This window comes from Peromyscus californicus, unplaced genomic scaffold, assembly GCF_007827085.1.
Source record: "Peromyscus californicus insignis strain IS unplaced genomic scaffold, ASM782708v3 Scaffold_6__1_contigs__length_162567912, whole genome shotgun sequence".
Taxonomy (NCBI): Eukaryota; Metazoa; Chordata; class Mammalia; order Rodentia; family Cricetidae; genus Peromyscus; species Peromyscus californicus.
Genome location: NW_026294584.1, coordinates 123,346,484 through 123,359,692, shown reverse-complemented (window position 1 = coordinate 123,359,692; position 13,209 = coordinate 123,346,484). Strand labels below are relative to the sequence as shown.

The 13,209-nt window shown below is 49.5% G+C and overlaps 1 protein-coding gene across 1 annotated transcript; it reads right to left on the bottom strand.

Annotated features, from left to right (window-relative positions):
• Positions 1-2,239: 2,239 nt before the first annotated feature.
• Bhlhe40 (basic helix-loop-helix family member e40) lies at positions 2,240-7,631 on the bottom strand. The gene is made up of 5 exons (XM_052721071.1): positions 7,311-7,631; positions 7,073-7,142; positions 6,697-6,804; positions 5,602-5,725; positions 2,240-3,741 (listed from the first exon to the last, which is right to left on the bottom strand). Exons 1-5 carry the CDS (start codon positions 7,388-7,390, stop codon positions 2,888-2,890), a joined length of 1,236 nt encoding a protein of 411 aa, XP_052577031.1. The 5' UTR covers positions 7,391-7,631; the 3' UTR covers positions 2,240-2,887.
• Positions 7,632-13,209: the final 5,578 nt, after the last annotated feature.

Below are 13,209 nucleotides of genomic sequence, written 5' to 3'. Positions count from 1 at the left end.
AGGGGGCTTCACGTGGCAGGCTCTAGAAGAGACGTTCTGGGTTGTCGGCCTGTGCAACCCTCAAATCTATTCTTAGTTCAGGGTGCTCGCACCACTTCCTGCTGTCCACAGCTACTCCTTGAGTCATAGCTTGGGAGGGAGTTGGGGGGTGGGTTTAGCAGGCACGGGGGCTGCAAGGGCAGACTACCTAAAGCAGGACTCAGGGACCATCTGAGCTGCAGGTTAGTGTGAGAATCCTAGTCAGAGCAGGCCTAAGAGGGGCTTGATCGGACGGACACCTGCCCCTTGAGGCCTCGTCCCCAGGTCCAGGCTCCTGCCCCAGCACTGTGTGGCTTGGGGACAGCTGTGCCCTTTCGTCCAGCACTGACTACTACACTGAACACTCACTTTCATTTTCAGACCCCCAGGAAGTCAGAGAAGGTGACACTTGAAAGGCCCTGTGTGCCTGCAGGTGGTGCCGAGAATCCCCTGGGGTTGGCTTCCCTGTAGGGGAGTCCTCCAGACAGCTAGACTATTCTGGATGATTCAGATGCTCTGGGTCCTGGATTATGTCCATCAGGAAACCTCAGGACAAATCAAGATGATGGGAAGAAAGCAAAAATACTCAGCTGGATCATTTCCCAGCTAATTATTATTTTTAAATAAGAGCACAGATACTCATTCCTGCACACACCCAGAGAGGAAGTTGGAAGACTATAGAAAATAATTATGGACTGTTGCCTTCAGCAGCATTGAAGGATATGGGAAATCCATTAGAACCTGCTAGATTTCAAAGCGTTAACCTGCCTTGGCAAAGAGGTGCTATCTCCAACCAATTATTATTGCTTAATAATCCATTAAATCCTTTCCCAATGAGCATAGCCCCACAGCAGCCTCCCCGGACACTCCAGTCCATGAGCCCACACTCGGATTTTCCCATCAAGTTCCGAAGCTGTTTAGGGGTTAAGTGGTTGTCACTTACCTCTGGAAACAGGGATAGAGTGAGTGCAGATCCCTGACAAGAGTTCATTAAAAAATAATAAAGACTGAGGATGTGGCTCAGTTGGTAGAGTGCTTGCCTAAGATGTATGAGGCTCCAAGTTCAAACCCCAGCGCTACATAAAATGAGGTGTGGTGGGGGCATGCCTCTCCTGCTCCAGGAAGCCTAGCCTGGCCGTAATCCTAGCATTTAGAAGGTGGAGAAAGGAGATCCAGTCAAGACCAGCCTTGGCTACATAGCAAATTGGGTGCCAGCATGGGCTACTACATGTGACCCTGCCTCAAAATAAATGAATGAATGGATGGATGGATAAATAAATAATGTTAATAATGCCAGGCACACGAAAAGCTGAATGCAATTATATCAAAATTAAGTAGACACTGTCTTCAGGCAAGAGGGTGAAGGAAGAACGATGACACGAAGTTATTTTTAAAACCAAGGAGACCATTTCTCTTCCACAGGAAAAAGATTATTTTATTAAGTATTTTTAAAACAACTACTTAACATTTACTTAGATAAAAATATTTACAATTTCACACCTTCAGGAAGGTTCCAAAATATAAACACTGTAACCTCTCCTCTCTCTAGAGAAAAAGAATTATTCTTCTCTTCAAAAACAGGAATACATTCATTTTTCTCACTGTGTAGATCAAGTAATTATACAAATAGACATCTGAAACATTTTCCTTTGTCATATATTTATATAATATATATTTATAACAGCTTTACAAATAAAGGCAACGATTTTTTATGCCCAAATAAAAATGGGAAAAGAAGTTAAAACACAAGCATAGTGCATTTCGAGAAGCTGGTGCAGGGCTGGCTGAGCAAGTCAAGAAAACAAGGACTCTGGATCAAAAATAAAACTTCCTTAAAGGAGACAGAATCCTTTTTAGCAATAAGGACACTCCATATGCTGCCGGGCAAGAGGGATTAGCCTAGAGAAAGGATCTTGGGGTGCCAAAGCTCTGCTAGGCCTTGGAGAAGCTAAGCTTGGTTCAAAGCTTTAGGAGGGCTTGAAATCCGAGTCTAGCTGAGTAGTAAGTGGAGCAATTGATTATTTAGCTTTGTACACTTTGGGATGCTTAGGGCATCTGCCACCTCTGAGACCTGGACAGCTCACCATAGAAGCAAGACCTAGAAAACAGGTGCCATTGGGTCTGGGACCGGTCTGGTCCACCTCGGTTCCCTAGCAGCTCAGCTTGTACCAAGGGGGCCCTTTTCAGTTCCTCAGCAAGTTAATCACCACAAAAGCCTGAGTTAGGGAACTGCATTCATTGTCTTTATTCATCAGAGGCGGGGGTGGGGGAGGAGACCTGCAGAAATTTGCCCAAACCACTACCGTGACATGCCAGTGTCAGCTACCTCACCACCTTAGCTGAGAGCTCCTCCGTCTGACCGCTGTCAGTCTGCCGTGAGTCACCTCGACAATAAAGGGAGAAGGGTGGGGTCCTAACAGCTGGCTGGGAGCTGTGCTCTGGAAAGCCCTCTTTTGAAAGCACCTTCTCTCAAAGCCACAGAGAGACCCAGCTCCCCAACTAAAGAGTGACTCAGAGATCAAGCCTTTCAAAGCCTGTGAAGATCCAACTGATTTGTATCAAAGGGGGCTCTTCTCTGGGTAGGGAAAAGCCCAGAGAACTGCCACAGCCCTGTCATCTGATGTGAGGTCATCCTTTTCGTGTCTTCCCTGTGTCAGAAGGAACTTAACGTCCTATACACACACACACTCTCTCTCTCTCTCTCTCTCTCTCTCTCTCTCTCTCTCTCTCTCTCTCTCTCTCTCTCTCTCTCTCTCTCTCTCTCTCTCTCTCTGAATCTCCTACGTGGGTCTGCATGGAGGGCCGACCTTTGTGGTTTTGGAATCAGGGAGGAAGGAAAGCAAAGCAGCAGCAGATCTCTTTCCAGAGTTTAGTCTTTGGTTTCTAAGTTTAAAGGGGGGATCTGCTTCAGAGCCTGGAGCAAGGCCGAAGAGTCAAGGGACGAATGTGCCAAGGGAGAAGGGAGTCTCTGGGGCAGGAGCAAGGGAGTCGGGATCTTGTCTGGGTTCATGAAGCTGGAGAGGGCTGCTGCAGAGGTATTGAGGCCTGGGTATAATAATGGTACAGAGGTGGGGTACCAGCATTTCTCCAGCATAGGCAGGTAGGCAGTTGCCGAAGGCGGGATGAGATAGAAGGGCAGGCAAAAGGGAGGCTGATGTGGGTGGGGGCCCAGAAACGGGGTACCCATCAGGTCACTGCCAGTGAAGTGGCCCTCCTCATCTGAGAGCTGCATTCGGCTCTTTTTGGTGGGGGGCTCTTCAGATTCTTGCTTAATCGTGCTGACTCGTTCTCCCATGGTGAACCTGCGACCGTGATCACTTTTGAAGTAGGACTGCTCACTGCGCAAATCACCCTTCTCCAATTCACCTCCGTAACCGCTGTCTGTGTCCGTATCACTTCCGCTCTGCTCCCCACCCGAGGGGGCAAAAGTCCGCTGGATGACTGGCACACAGTTTTTCCCAGGCCCTTCTGATCCCTTGGCCAGGAAGCTGGGTTTCTCTTTGAAGTCCATGGCTTTGGGAGCCGAGTCCGATGGTTTCCGGGAAGTACCACCCTGCAGCAGCTCGGAGACCACGCGGTGGAGATGAGTGACCAGCTGGGAAGACTTTAGGTCCCGAGTGTTCTCATGCTTGGTCAGGTACTGAAGCACCTCCCGGGCACAAGTCTGGAAACCTGAGCAGAACATTTCTTGTCCTGCTTCGATATTTCTTCCCGACAGCTCACCTGGAGAAAAAGACCCAGAAAGAAGGATTTTAGAAGGTTGTGTGGTACATCAGGGTTTTTTTTTTGTTTGTTTGTTTGTTAAAAAAAAAATTGTCAGTCAATTTGCATTTCCAGCCCCCAAAGTAATAGGTCTATAGAATTATACTGAAAAGTACAAAGAATAAAATCAACGTATTCCTACCACTTAGAGACAGATTTTTTTTTTCTTTTATGCTTGGGTTTTGACACTAAGCACAACAGTGTATCACTAGGCTACGTACATTCCACTGTCCCCAAATAGGACTTTGAATGCCTTTATAGTATCCCCGAGAAATAGACCAAATTACTTCTACTCTTGTTGACTTGTAGGTTAGTATCTGCAGTTTTTCTTGTGACACAAAAATATGAACATGCTAGTGTATTTATATGTTCAGCAATCATACTTTTTTTTCCTTTTCTTTTTCTTTCTTTCTTTCTTTTTTTTAAATGAGGCAGTCTCCTCATTCTATCCTAGATCGATATGGGGTTTACTCTACAACCCAGGCTGGTCTTGAACTCATATTGAGCCTATCTGGACTTTCAGAGTGCTGAGACTACAAGTCTAAGCTACCACACCCATCTCCAATCAATTAGTATAGCAACAGTCTCAAGAACGCAGAAAACCAGACCGTCATAAACAGTACAGAAACAATACCACCTAAAAAAACACCACCACCCCTTTTTTAAAGACAGGGTCTTCCTATTTAGTCTTAAATGGCTTGGAATTCACTATGCAAAATAGGCTGGCCTTGAACTTATGGGGCTCTGTCTCTGCCTCTCAAGTGCTAGGTCTACAGGCATGCATCACTGTGCCCGTAAAAGTTGTAGCTCACATCTGTAATCCCACCACTTGGGAGGTTGAGGCCGGAGGATAGCTTCTGAGTTTTAGGAAAGCCAGGACTACAGATTGAGACCTCGTCTCAAAACAAGAACATAGCTGAACACCAACAAAAAACCCACAAAATTAAAACCAACAACTTCCGTACACACAAAACCCCAACCTATTAAACAAACAGTTGCATTCCCCCTGTGAACTTTAACTGGGCTCTTTATTTGTAAGTCTTTTCCATATACTGTATCCATGACTGCCCTAGAGATCAGTTCTGATCAACTTTCTATTTTCAGAAAGAAAACTGGCAGACACACGGGCTTGGTTATTTGTGATTCTCATATTGGCCTTGGCCAGGACAGAGAAGAATGCCTGAGGGGTACGTGTAAGGATTCCCCCTGGCTTGGACTGTATGATCTGGAAGGGAGAGAAGGTTAGACGTTGCCTCGGAGTCTCTGAAACTCCATAGAAATGAATGATGAAACCAGTGGTTTCGTTAGATTGTGCAATTCGTCAAGATACCTAGTGGCTATTCAGGGAACCACAATGAAATGCAGGGGGGAAAAAAAACCCCAAAACCTGCTGTCATCCTGCCAAGACTGCACCCCACATCCAAAGTCAAGGAAACAAAGGAACAGGAAAACACTGGGGGCAGGCCTGTGTTCTCTTCACCCCTGATCGAGGGCTCAGAAGACCAACTGTAAAACACCCACAAGGCAAATGATAGGTGCCTTGGCATTTTAAAGGGGAATGGGGAAGTCTCCCAGAACCTAGACACTCTTGGGCCAAAATGTCACAGGGACGTTTCATCACTGAGCTAATATGTATTCATTCCAGGTGGCACACAGCGGCACTCCGAATGGAAAGTATGACCTTTTAGGAAAGAATAAAAAAGCATCTCCTCCAAAGAATATGCAAAAGTGAATGGAGACAGGAGGGTCAGAAGTCAGTGTGCCCAGGGCTCTACTTGTGCTGAGCTCTTAGGGAGATGCTAATCAGACCACAGCACTCACCAGCTTGCAATCCGCTCTGCAGGGCAATGATTTTTTGTTGCTGCTGATCAATCAGATTTGTCAATGCTTTTACGTGCTTCAAGGTAAGCTCCAGGACCACTGCTTTCTCCAAGTGACCCAAAGTCTGGGGGGTAGGGGGAGAAAACAAACAGTTCCTGTCACCCATGAGGTCAGAGAAGTCCTTGCAGACACTTATTTGTGATGTCTGGGTGTAAACAACAATAAACCCAGGAAGAGCCTTTCCTGCTTTACTAAATTTAAAGTTTGCAGATGTTTTAACATACACATATAGATGATCAACGGATTAAAAAAAAAACCAAACCAAACACGTGTCATCTATCTTTGGAGGCATTTTGGTAGCTGTTACAGTCTCAGGAGTGAGCTGACAGATACATTTCTCCAGCAGCTGCCCTGACCTTACCTCAGGGGACTCCAGAGATAACATTTCTCTGCTGTGGTGTCAACCCAGGGAGGGACGTCAACTGTGTCTGGCAACCAGGAGGCTTTCCGTGTGTGTGTGTGTGTGTGTGTGTGTGTGTGTGTGTGTGTGTGTGTGTGTGTGTGTGTGTGTGTGTGTGTTTCCCTGACACCCTTTCAGAACTTCCAGCTCATGTAGGCTTCTCATCTTCCTTTCCAAATACTTTTCCCGAAGGAAAAGCTAGAAAGCTTTTGGCTACCACTAAATGATATGATGGAAAGAAAAAAGCACACATTAAAGGTTGTCCTCTTATGGATGGAAGGTGGGAAAGGAAAAGGCTTAATGTGTGTGTGTGTGTGTGTGTGTGTGTGTGTGTGTGTGTGTGTGTGTGTGTGGTTTGCTCCTTTAAGTCAGGAAAACTACCAGGCGGTGAAAATCACCAAAAGAAAGCTGTGCTAGTGTTGGATCCAACTTAAAGGGGCCCCAGAGGGTTTTGGTTCTGCCTCTGCCTGGAAGGACTGGGACTGGGGATGGGCTCCCTCCAACCCAGAGCTATCCGGAGCTTTGATCCGCCCGTCTAGCCTGCAGTTCCTCGTGACGCCTCCAGGCGGCGAGTGACCCCCACCCGCCCTCTGGGCAGAAGAGCTGGGTTGGAGCGCTGCCAGCTTCTCACTTACTGTAAGTTTGAGGTGTTCGGGTAGGAGATCCTTCAACTGGGCAATGCACTCGTTAATCCGGTCACGTCTCTTTTTCTCAATCAGCCGATGCGGCAATTTGTAAGTTTCCTGCAAGGAGTACATGGAAGCGATGGGTGCCCGGGGAAGGGAACATGAAGCCTCCCTTCCTCCCCGCCCGGCAGCAGGAAAAAAATCCTGCAAGGGCGCAGAGACGCACCCAGAATCACCTTCTCTGCCCCCTTTCCCAAGTCACTCAGTTGTGACAATGGGCTCACCACATCTTGAATCCCCCAGCCAACCTCCAACAAGCAAACTTTTCTTGGAAACTCAGCGCACGCGAGGGGCTAGGGAATGGGGTCCCCAGGGATGCACCTACCTTGCTGTCCTCGCTCCGTTTTATCCCCCGTCTGGACTTGTACACTTGGTACATGTGGGCAAAATCCATCCTGTAGGGAGAGGGGCCAGAAAGAGCCGTGACTCCCGAGTGCGCACAGGCTGCAGGCGCCCTATTGATGCAAGAACCCCCCTATGTTCCCAGAGGTGCCCCAAGTTGAGAGCGGCGCACAACACAAGGCTAGGAGCGGAGACTTGAAGAGGTCACAGTGCACACTTACCCTGACAGGTCTCCGTGCTCCAGTCCTGGCGCTTTGGGCAGGCAGGTAGGAGGTGGTTGCGCGCTGGGGATCCGCTCCATGATGCGGCGAGCCGGGGCCACTGCGCGCTCCTGTCTGCACTTAGCAGAGCGTCTGCGGGAGGACTGCCCTGGAAGGGAGGATCCGAGGGTCTCAAGGGGTATGTTCCTCTGAGCTAGCCTGAGCTCCCTTGCAATGCGCTGGGCTGCCAAGAGCCGCGGCTTTGAGGCGTCGCTTAGTTGGGGGCGTGCATGGCCGGGTGTCTCCGCGGCTTCTGGCTCCCGCTCTGCGCACAGACTGGCGGTGTATGCTCGCTGCGCTGTCTGCGCCGTGCGAGCCAAGTGAATGAGAAGTGGGGCGGGCGGGGAGGCGGGAGGGGAGGGGGGTTGCTTAGGGCGGAGCGGGGGGGGGGGGTTGTTGGAGAGGACGAGCCGAGGAGTAAGGAGAGGCTGCGGGCTGGGTTAAATGGGAGCGAGTGGGTGGGTAGAAGCTACGTGTTCTACCCTGTGACTCCAAGCACGTCTGGCCGCTGCCGGGGAGGGAAGGAGCGACCTGCCCGCCCTCCCCCCGGCTTCATCACATGAGTCTCACGTGTTGGACAACGCTCTGGCGGCTGCGAAGTGCCCCCCCCCCCGCGCGCCCCGAACCTCGGGCCCCAGGTGTCTGCGGCTGCGGCCTCCTTTCCCCGAAAGAGGGGGTGGCAGCGCAGCCCAAGTCCTGCCCAGCTGGGTGGGGGGCACGGAAGCTGGAAGGAACCGGGGAGTTGGTGGGGGGGGGGAGGTTGGTAACGTGGGCGAACCTGCCCCAGGGAAATGAAGTAAGTTCCCGTCTCCTGGGAGGGAACGGGGGAGGACGGATCCGCCCGCGTCTGACTCAAGCCGGGAGAGGAATATCCCCTCGGTCGCTCCAGCCCAACCCTCTTCCTCCTCCCCCGCCTGGCCCGCTCCTAGGAACCGGTGCGCAGCGGAGGGAGTCGTCGTCCCCCCCCCCCCCTTGGCCTTCCCCAGAGGCTGGGGTTTCTTTCCGTCCCCGCTTCCCAGCCCCCCAGCGCTCAGCCCAGTGTCCAGGAATTGCCCGCCTTGGGGAGGGACCGAGGGCGGGGCGGATGTCACCCCATGGGAAGCGGGCAGGCGGCCAGGCGCTAGGGCAGCCGAGGCCGCCGCCGCCGAGCACGCCGCGCGCACCTGACCGTGGACCGTGTGAGCTGCGCCGGCCCCTCACTCTCCCGGGAGCTCAGCTCCGGGGCGCAGCCTGCGGGTGGCCCGGCACCCGACTGGCGCGCACCCATCTCCTCCCGCCTTTCAGGGTGCCTCACTGCCCCCACCCACCCTGGCTAGTCAAGCACAGAAAGATACCGGGCACAGTGCCCGGCGTTCCCTCCCTCCTCTGCCCCCTCCGGAGCAGAGGCGTCCGGGTCGCCTCCCCTCCGGCTGCAGCGTTACACAACCGCGGCGACGGCGCCTGCCCTGCAGCAGCGCGGGGCGTGACGCTTCACGTGGCCCGGACGCGGGCCGTAGCTCGGCTCACTTGCAAGCCTCTCCGCGCCGGCATCCTAGCTGTGACCCCCCGCGCACAGGGGCTGCCAGCCTGCATGGGATCCCGCTGCTAACCAGGAACTTGGGTGGCGCTGTTTGCGGTCTATTCCACGGCAGGAGGAAAACGACGTGGGGGGGGGGGGGGGGAGCCAAAAAATTCTCTTGGCCTATCACAGTGAAATGTACACGTTTATGAAGTACACATTCACTGGGCCCCTTCCTTTCCCATTGTTCGGCGTCGTGCTCGCGGCTAGAGACAGTGGAGAATCAAACACGGTCTTTGACCTTGAATTTACAGGGACCTTGGGAAGGAGCCAACGAGGCCAATCTGAAGACTGCCTTCAGCACAAAGTCTATCGGGGCCACTGGCAGAGAATAAAAGATGAGGTTTTAATTTAATACTAACCCAAACGTTTAGGTAATAGAGGTTAGCTCACAGGCCCGTGAGTGGGGCACAAAGGGTAGCTCCAGCCCCAGTTTTCTGCAATCTCGCTTAGTTCTCCCGCCCCCCCACCTGCCTTAGAAAAGTCTGGTCTCTTTGACCTTCTAACAGCCCGGAGCTGGGAAAGCATCTGAAACGCAGAACCTGCAGCGCTGTGAGCTCCGCTGACACACAGCAAGGGGCCAGTGGAAATTGATGACTAAAATAAGGCCTGGCTGGGGATTTCACTGACCTCTGCACTCCCCTGCCCTGCAAATTCGGAGAGTTGAGAGATGACTGTTAACCTTCCCACACCGTGCTTGGGTCAGTCACCCCGCCGCGGGGTGACCTGGATGGGGAATTGGGGGGGAATGGGGTCACTGCTGGGATGGGCTGCAGTTTGGGGGCGGGGGGTCAGCCTTAATTGGCAGTATTCTGACGACCTGGAGAACTGGGATTCACATGTTGACCAAACTGGGGGTGCATTTCCTTCCGGTCGCTCAAGCTCCCACTTCCTGTTTATGTTTCACAAGCGTCAAACCCATTAGCAAGTGTGAGAAATGATTGCTTTTCTAACTGTTCACTGGCTGACCTCACTTTGAGGCTTAGAGATCCATCCCTCCTCCCTGGACGGATGTTATTTTGGCCGCTTATCATCAATCTCTCTAGAATGCCCCCACCTTCCTGCCAGGAGGTGGGCAGCAGGACCAGAGGCTAAGGCTTGGCTATGTGCTGGGGGCGGGTTGGGGGATGGGGGGGGCTGCGACCTTCTGCCTTCTGGTGACTCTAATAAGGGGGAAGTGTTGTCAAGGTTGCCTCAAAACCATAGTTCCACCAGGAAATAAGCTCTGTCAGAGGAAGGAGCATATGTCCTCTCTTGTTGTCGCCCCCCCCCCCCCCCCCCCCCCCCCCCCCCCCCCCGCCCTGCCCAGCCCAGGACTGAATCCCTGCAATTCTGCCTGCTTGGTTTATGGCTGAGGAAAATATCACCCTTAAAATTATTTGAGTGATCAGTACATTTCCTTTCTTACTTGCACTGTAGTTGGAAATAACAAAATGTGTGCATTGCTCACTTAAAAATTTTTTAAATTATTTACAGTCTCCCTACATACCTCAGGTAGGCCTTGACCTGGAAAGCCTCCTGCCTCAGTTTCCTGAGTTCTAGGGATTATAGACATAGACTAATTCCTTCTTTTTACTTGTTCCAAATATACTCTCAGATTTCAATCTTATCCCCATCCTGCTGTGTCTGGATTTCTTCTTTTTAAAATCTGAGAAAGGAAGGGAGGAAGGGAGGGAGGGAGGGAGGAGACAGACAGATAGACACAGAGAGAGACAGAGAGAATATATTAAGGGGCTGGGGGTGTAACTCAAGCTCAGTTGGTAGAGTGCTTGCTTGCCATGTACTACAACCTGGGTTCTGTCCCCAGCAGAGCATAAAACTGGGCATGGTGTCTGTCACCACTTGCCTCTAATCCCAACACTTGGGAGGTAAAGTCAGGAGGGTCATAAAATGTTTTTTTATGTATTTTTTTTTATAAGAATTTAGCTTGGGCTAATGAGACCCTGTCTCAAAAAAATAATATACAAGAGAAATCTGTTGTTTCTCTCTTGTATCGTGTACAGCCATTTGAAAAATGATTCCTCCCAGTATGAACCTTTCCATCCTGAAGAGTATCACTGCTTCAGGCTGTCATCTGTTCTAAAGAATAGAGAGAGTTCATTAAGAAAGGAAAAAGGCACTCCCAAGGGTGGGATAGCACTAGTGAGCCGAGACGACCAGATGTTGCTTGACATCTTTTGCAGATCCTTTATGAATGCTTGTTTAGTTACTGTGTGCTAGTCTTTGGCCATAGGCTAAGAACTTGGTGTATGTTACTGCCACCTTACAAGGCTGATTCGTGTTAGCTCAATTCGTTTAGCGCATGTATTTATTGAGAGAACTCCAAGACACTGGACCAGGTCCTAAGGCTATATAACATATGCTTTGGGAAATTGAAGCTTAGGGATATTAAATAACTACCCTAGGTTGTATGGTCTGGGATTATATGGGGATTAGAACCCAAATTTGTTAGACTTCAAAAGCTCTGCACTCTCTATTGAATTTTGAAGTTATACAATGACAAATTGACTTTATTAGTAAATCTGAAATAACATTGTTGAGTTTCTAAACATTCAGGATGATTAGAAAATCACATTACAGCCGGGCGGTGGTGGCGCACGCCTTTAATCCCAGCACTCGGGAGGCAGAGCCAGGCGGATCTCTGTGAGTTCGAGGCCAGCCTGGTCTCCAAAGAGAGTTCCAGGAAAGGCGCAAAGCTACACAGAGAAACCCTGTCTTGAAAAACCAAAAAAAAAAAAAAAAAAAAAAAAAAAAAAAAAAAAAAAAAAAAAAAAAAAAGAAAATCACATTACACTGAGATATGAGAATTTCACTCTGCAATTTAAAAGTAGGCATTATAATCTGGCGTGGTGGTGCACACCTTTAATCCCAGGCCTAAGGAGGCAGAGAGGCAGGAGGATCTCTGTGGCTGGTCTACATAGTGAGTTCCAGGAGTACATAGAAAGACCTTGTCTTAAAGAAAAAAAAAATAAGCATTATGACACTTTTAATTACATTTTAATCACTAAGCTTGAGAAAGGTGACTTAAGTCAAAATAACTAATAGTGGGTTTTTTGTTTGTTATGTTTGGGTGGGTTTGTTGTTGTTTTGATTTTTTGGAAAGGCCTTATTCACACAGCTGCCTTGTGGAGCTGTACTGGTTACATAGTGCTCAACTCCAGGGGGAGCCATTCACATTTAGTCTGTGGGAGAGACCCTCCAGAATTGTTCAGTCCCACACTGAACACTGGATAATCTTGCCATCTTCACGTCCCTCCCTTCTGCTTGTTTCTTATAATTGTGTAAAGGTGATAAGTTTTGTACAGGGGGGATGAGATAGTCTATTTCTTAATTGCTCAGACAACACAAATAACACTTTGCCTGTTTATGGAGCCTGGTTTCTTTTCTTTCCTTTTTCTCTCCCTCTTTCTTTCTTTTTTTTTTTTTCAGTTCACAGTAACAAATACATTTCATAATGGCATGTAGTTCAGGTGTTAGACTGCTTGCTTAGCATGGGCTTGATCCCCAGAACCATATAAACTTGGTATAGTGGCATATATATGTGGTCCCAGCTCTGGGGAAGTGGGGACAAGACAATCAGAAAGTCAAGTTTATCTTCTGTACATAGCCAGCCTGAGATATGCGAGACCCTATCTCAAATGGAATATGTATATTCCATTCCAATGTATACATATTCCATATATATATGTTATCATGACCTAAGACACGTATGTCTTAAATACAGTTAAGCCAGAGTTGAGTTGGTATATAGCACCAGCTACGGTTGAGTGACGGACTTTTCCTCTGGAGACATGTGTCTACTCACCCCAGAAAGGGAGCCAAAAGTAATAGCTGCACCAATGTCCAATTTGGTGACTCAAAGTGGCTGCATCCCAGGAAAGCCCACCCCAAACTAGGTGACACTGACTCCCAGAAAACTTGCAACCCTGCAATTCTGTGCAGTTTACAGGCAGCTCAGGAGTCAAATATTTCTTTCAGCTATTTGGCTGGTCAGAACCTCCACCCCCAGCAATTGTTTACTCCTTTCTATACTGTTGAGTAAAAGCACTCAAGCATCCTTCAAGTTCCTGTACTCTGGGACATGTGACCTTTTGTTTACCTACTGGGGCTCACCAGCCTTCCCTTCCTTCTTACAGAAAAAAAAAAAATCAATCTGAGGGAATGTTGCAACTTGTAGGAGCCAGCTATACCTACCATTGTGCTCCTACCCATAACCATGAATATCCAGTGTTTTGTTTTGCTCTTTTGAGACAGGGTCCCTTGGCTGGTCTAGAACTTCCAATGTAGGCCAGGGTGACCTTG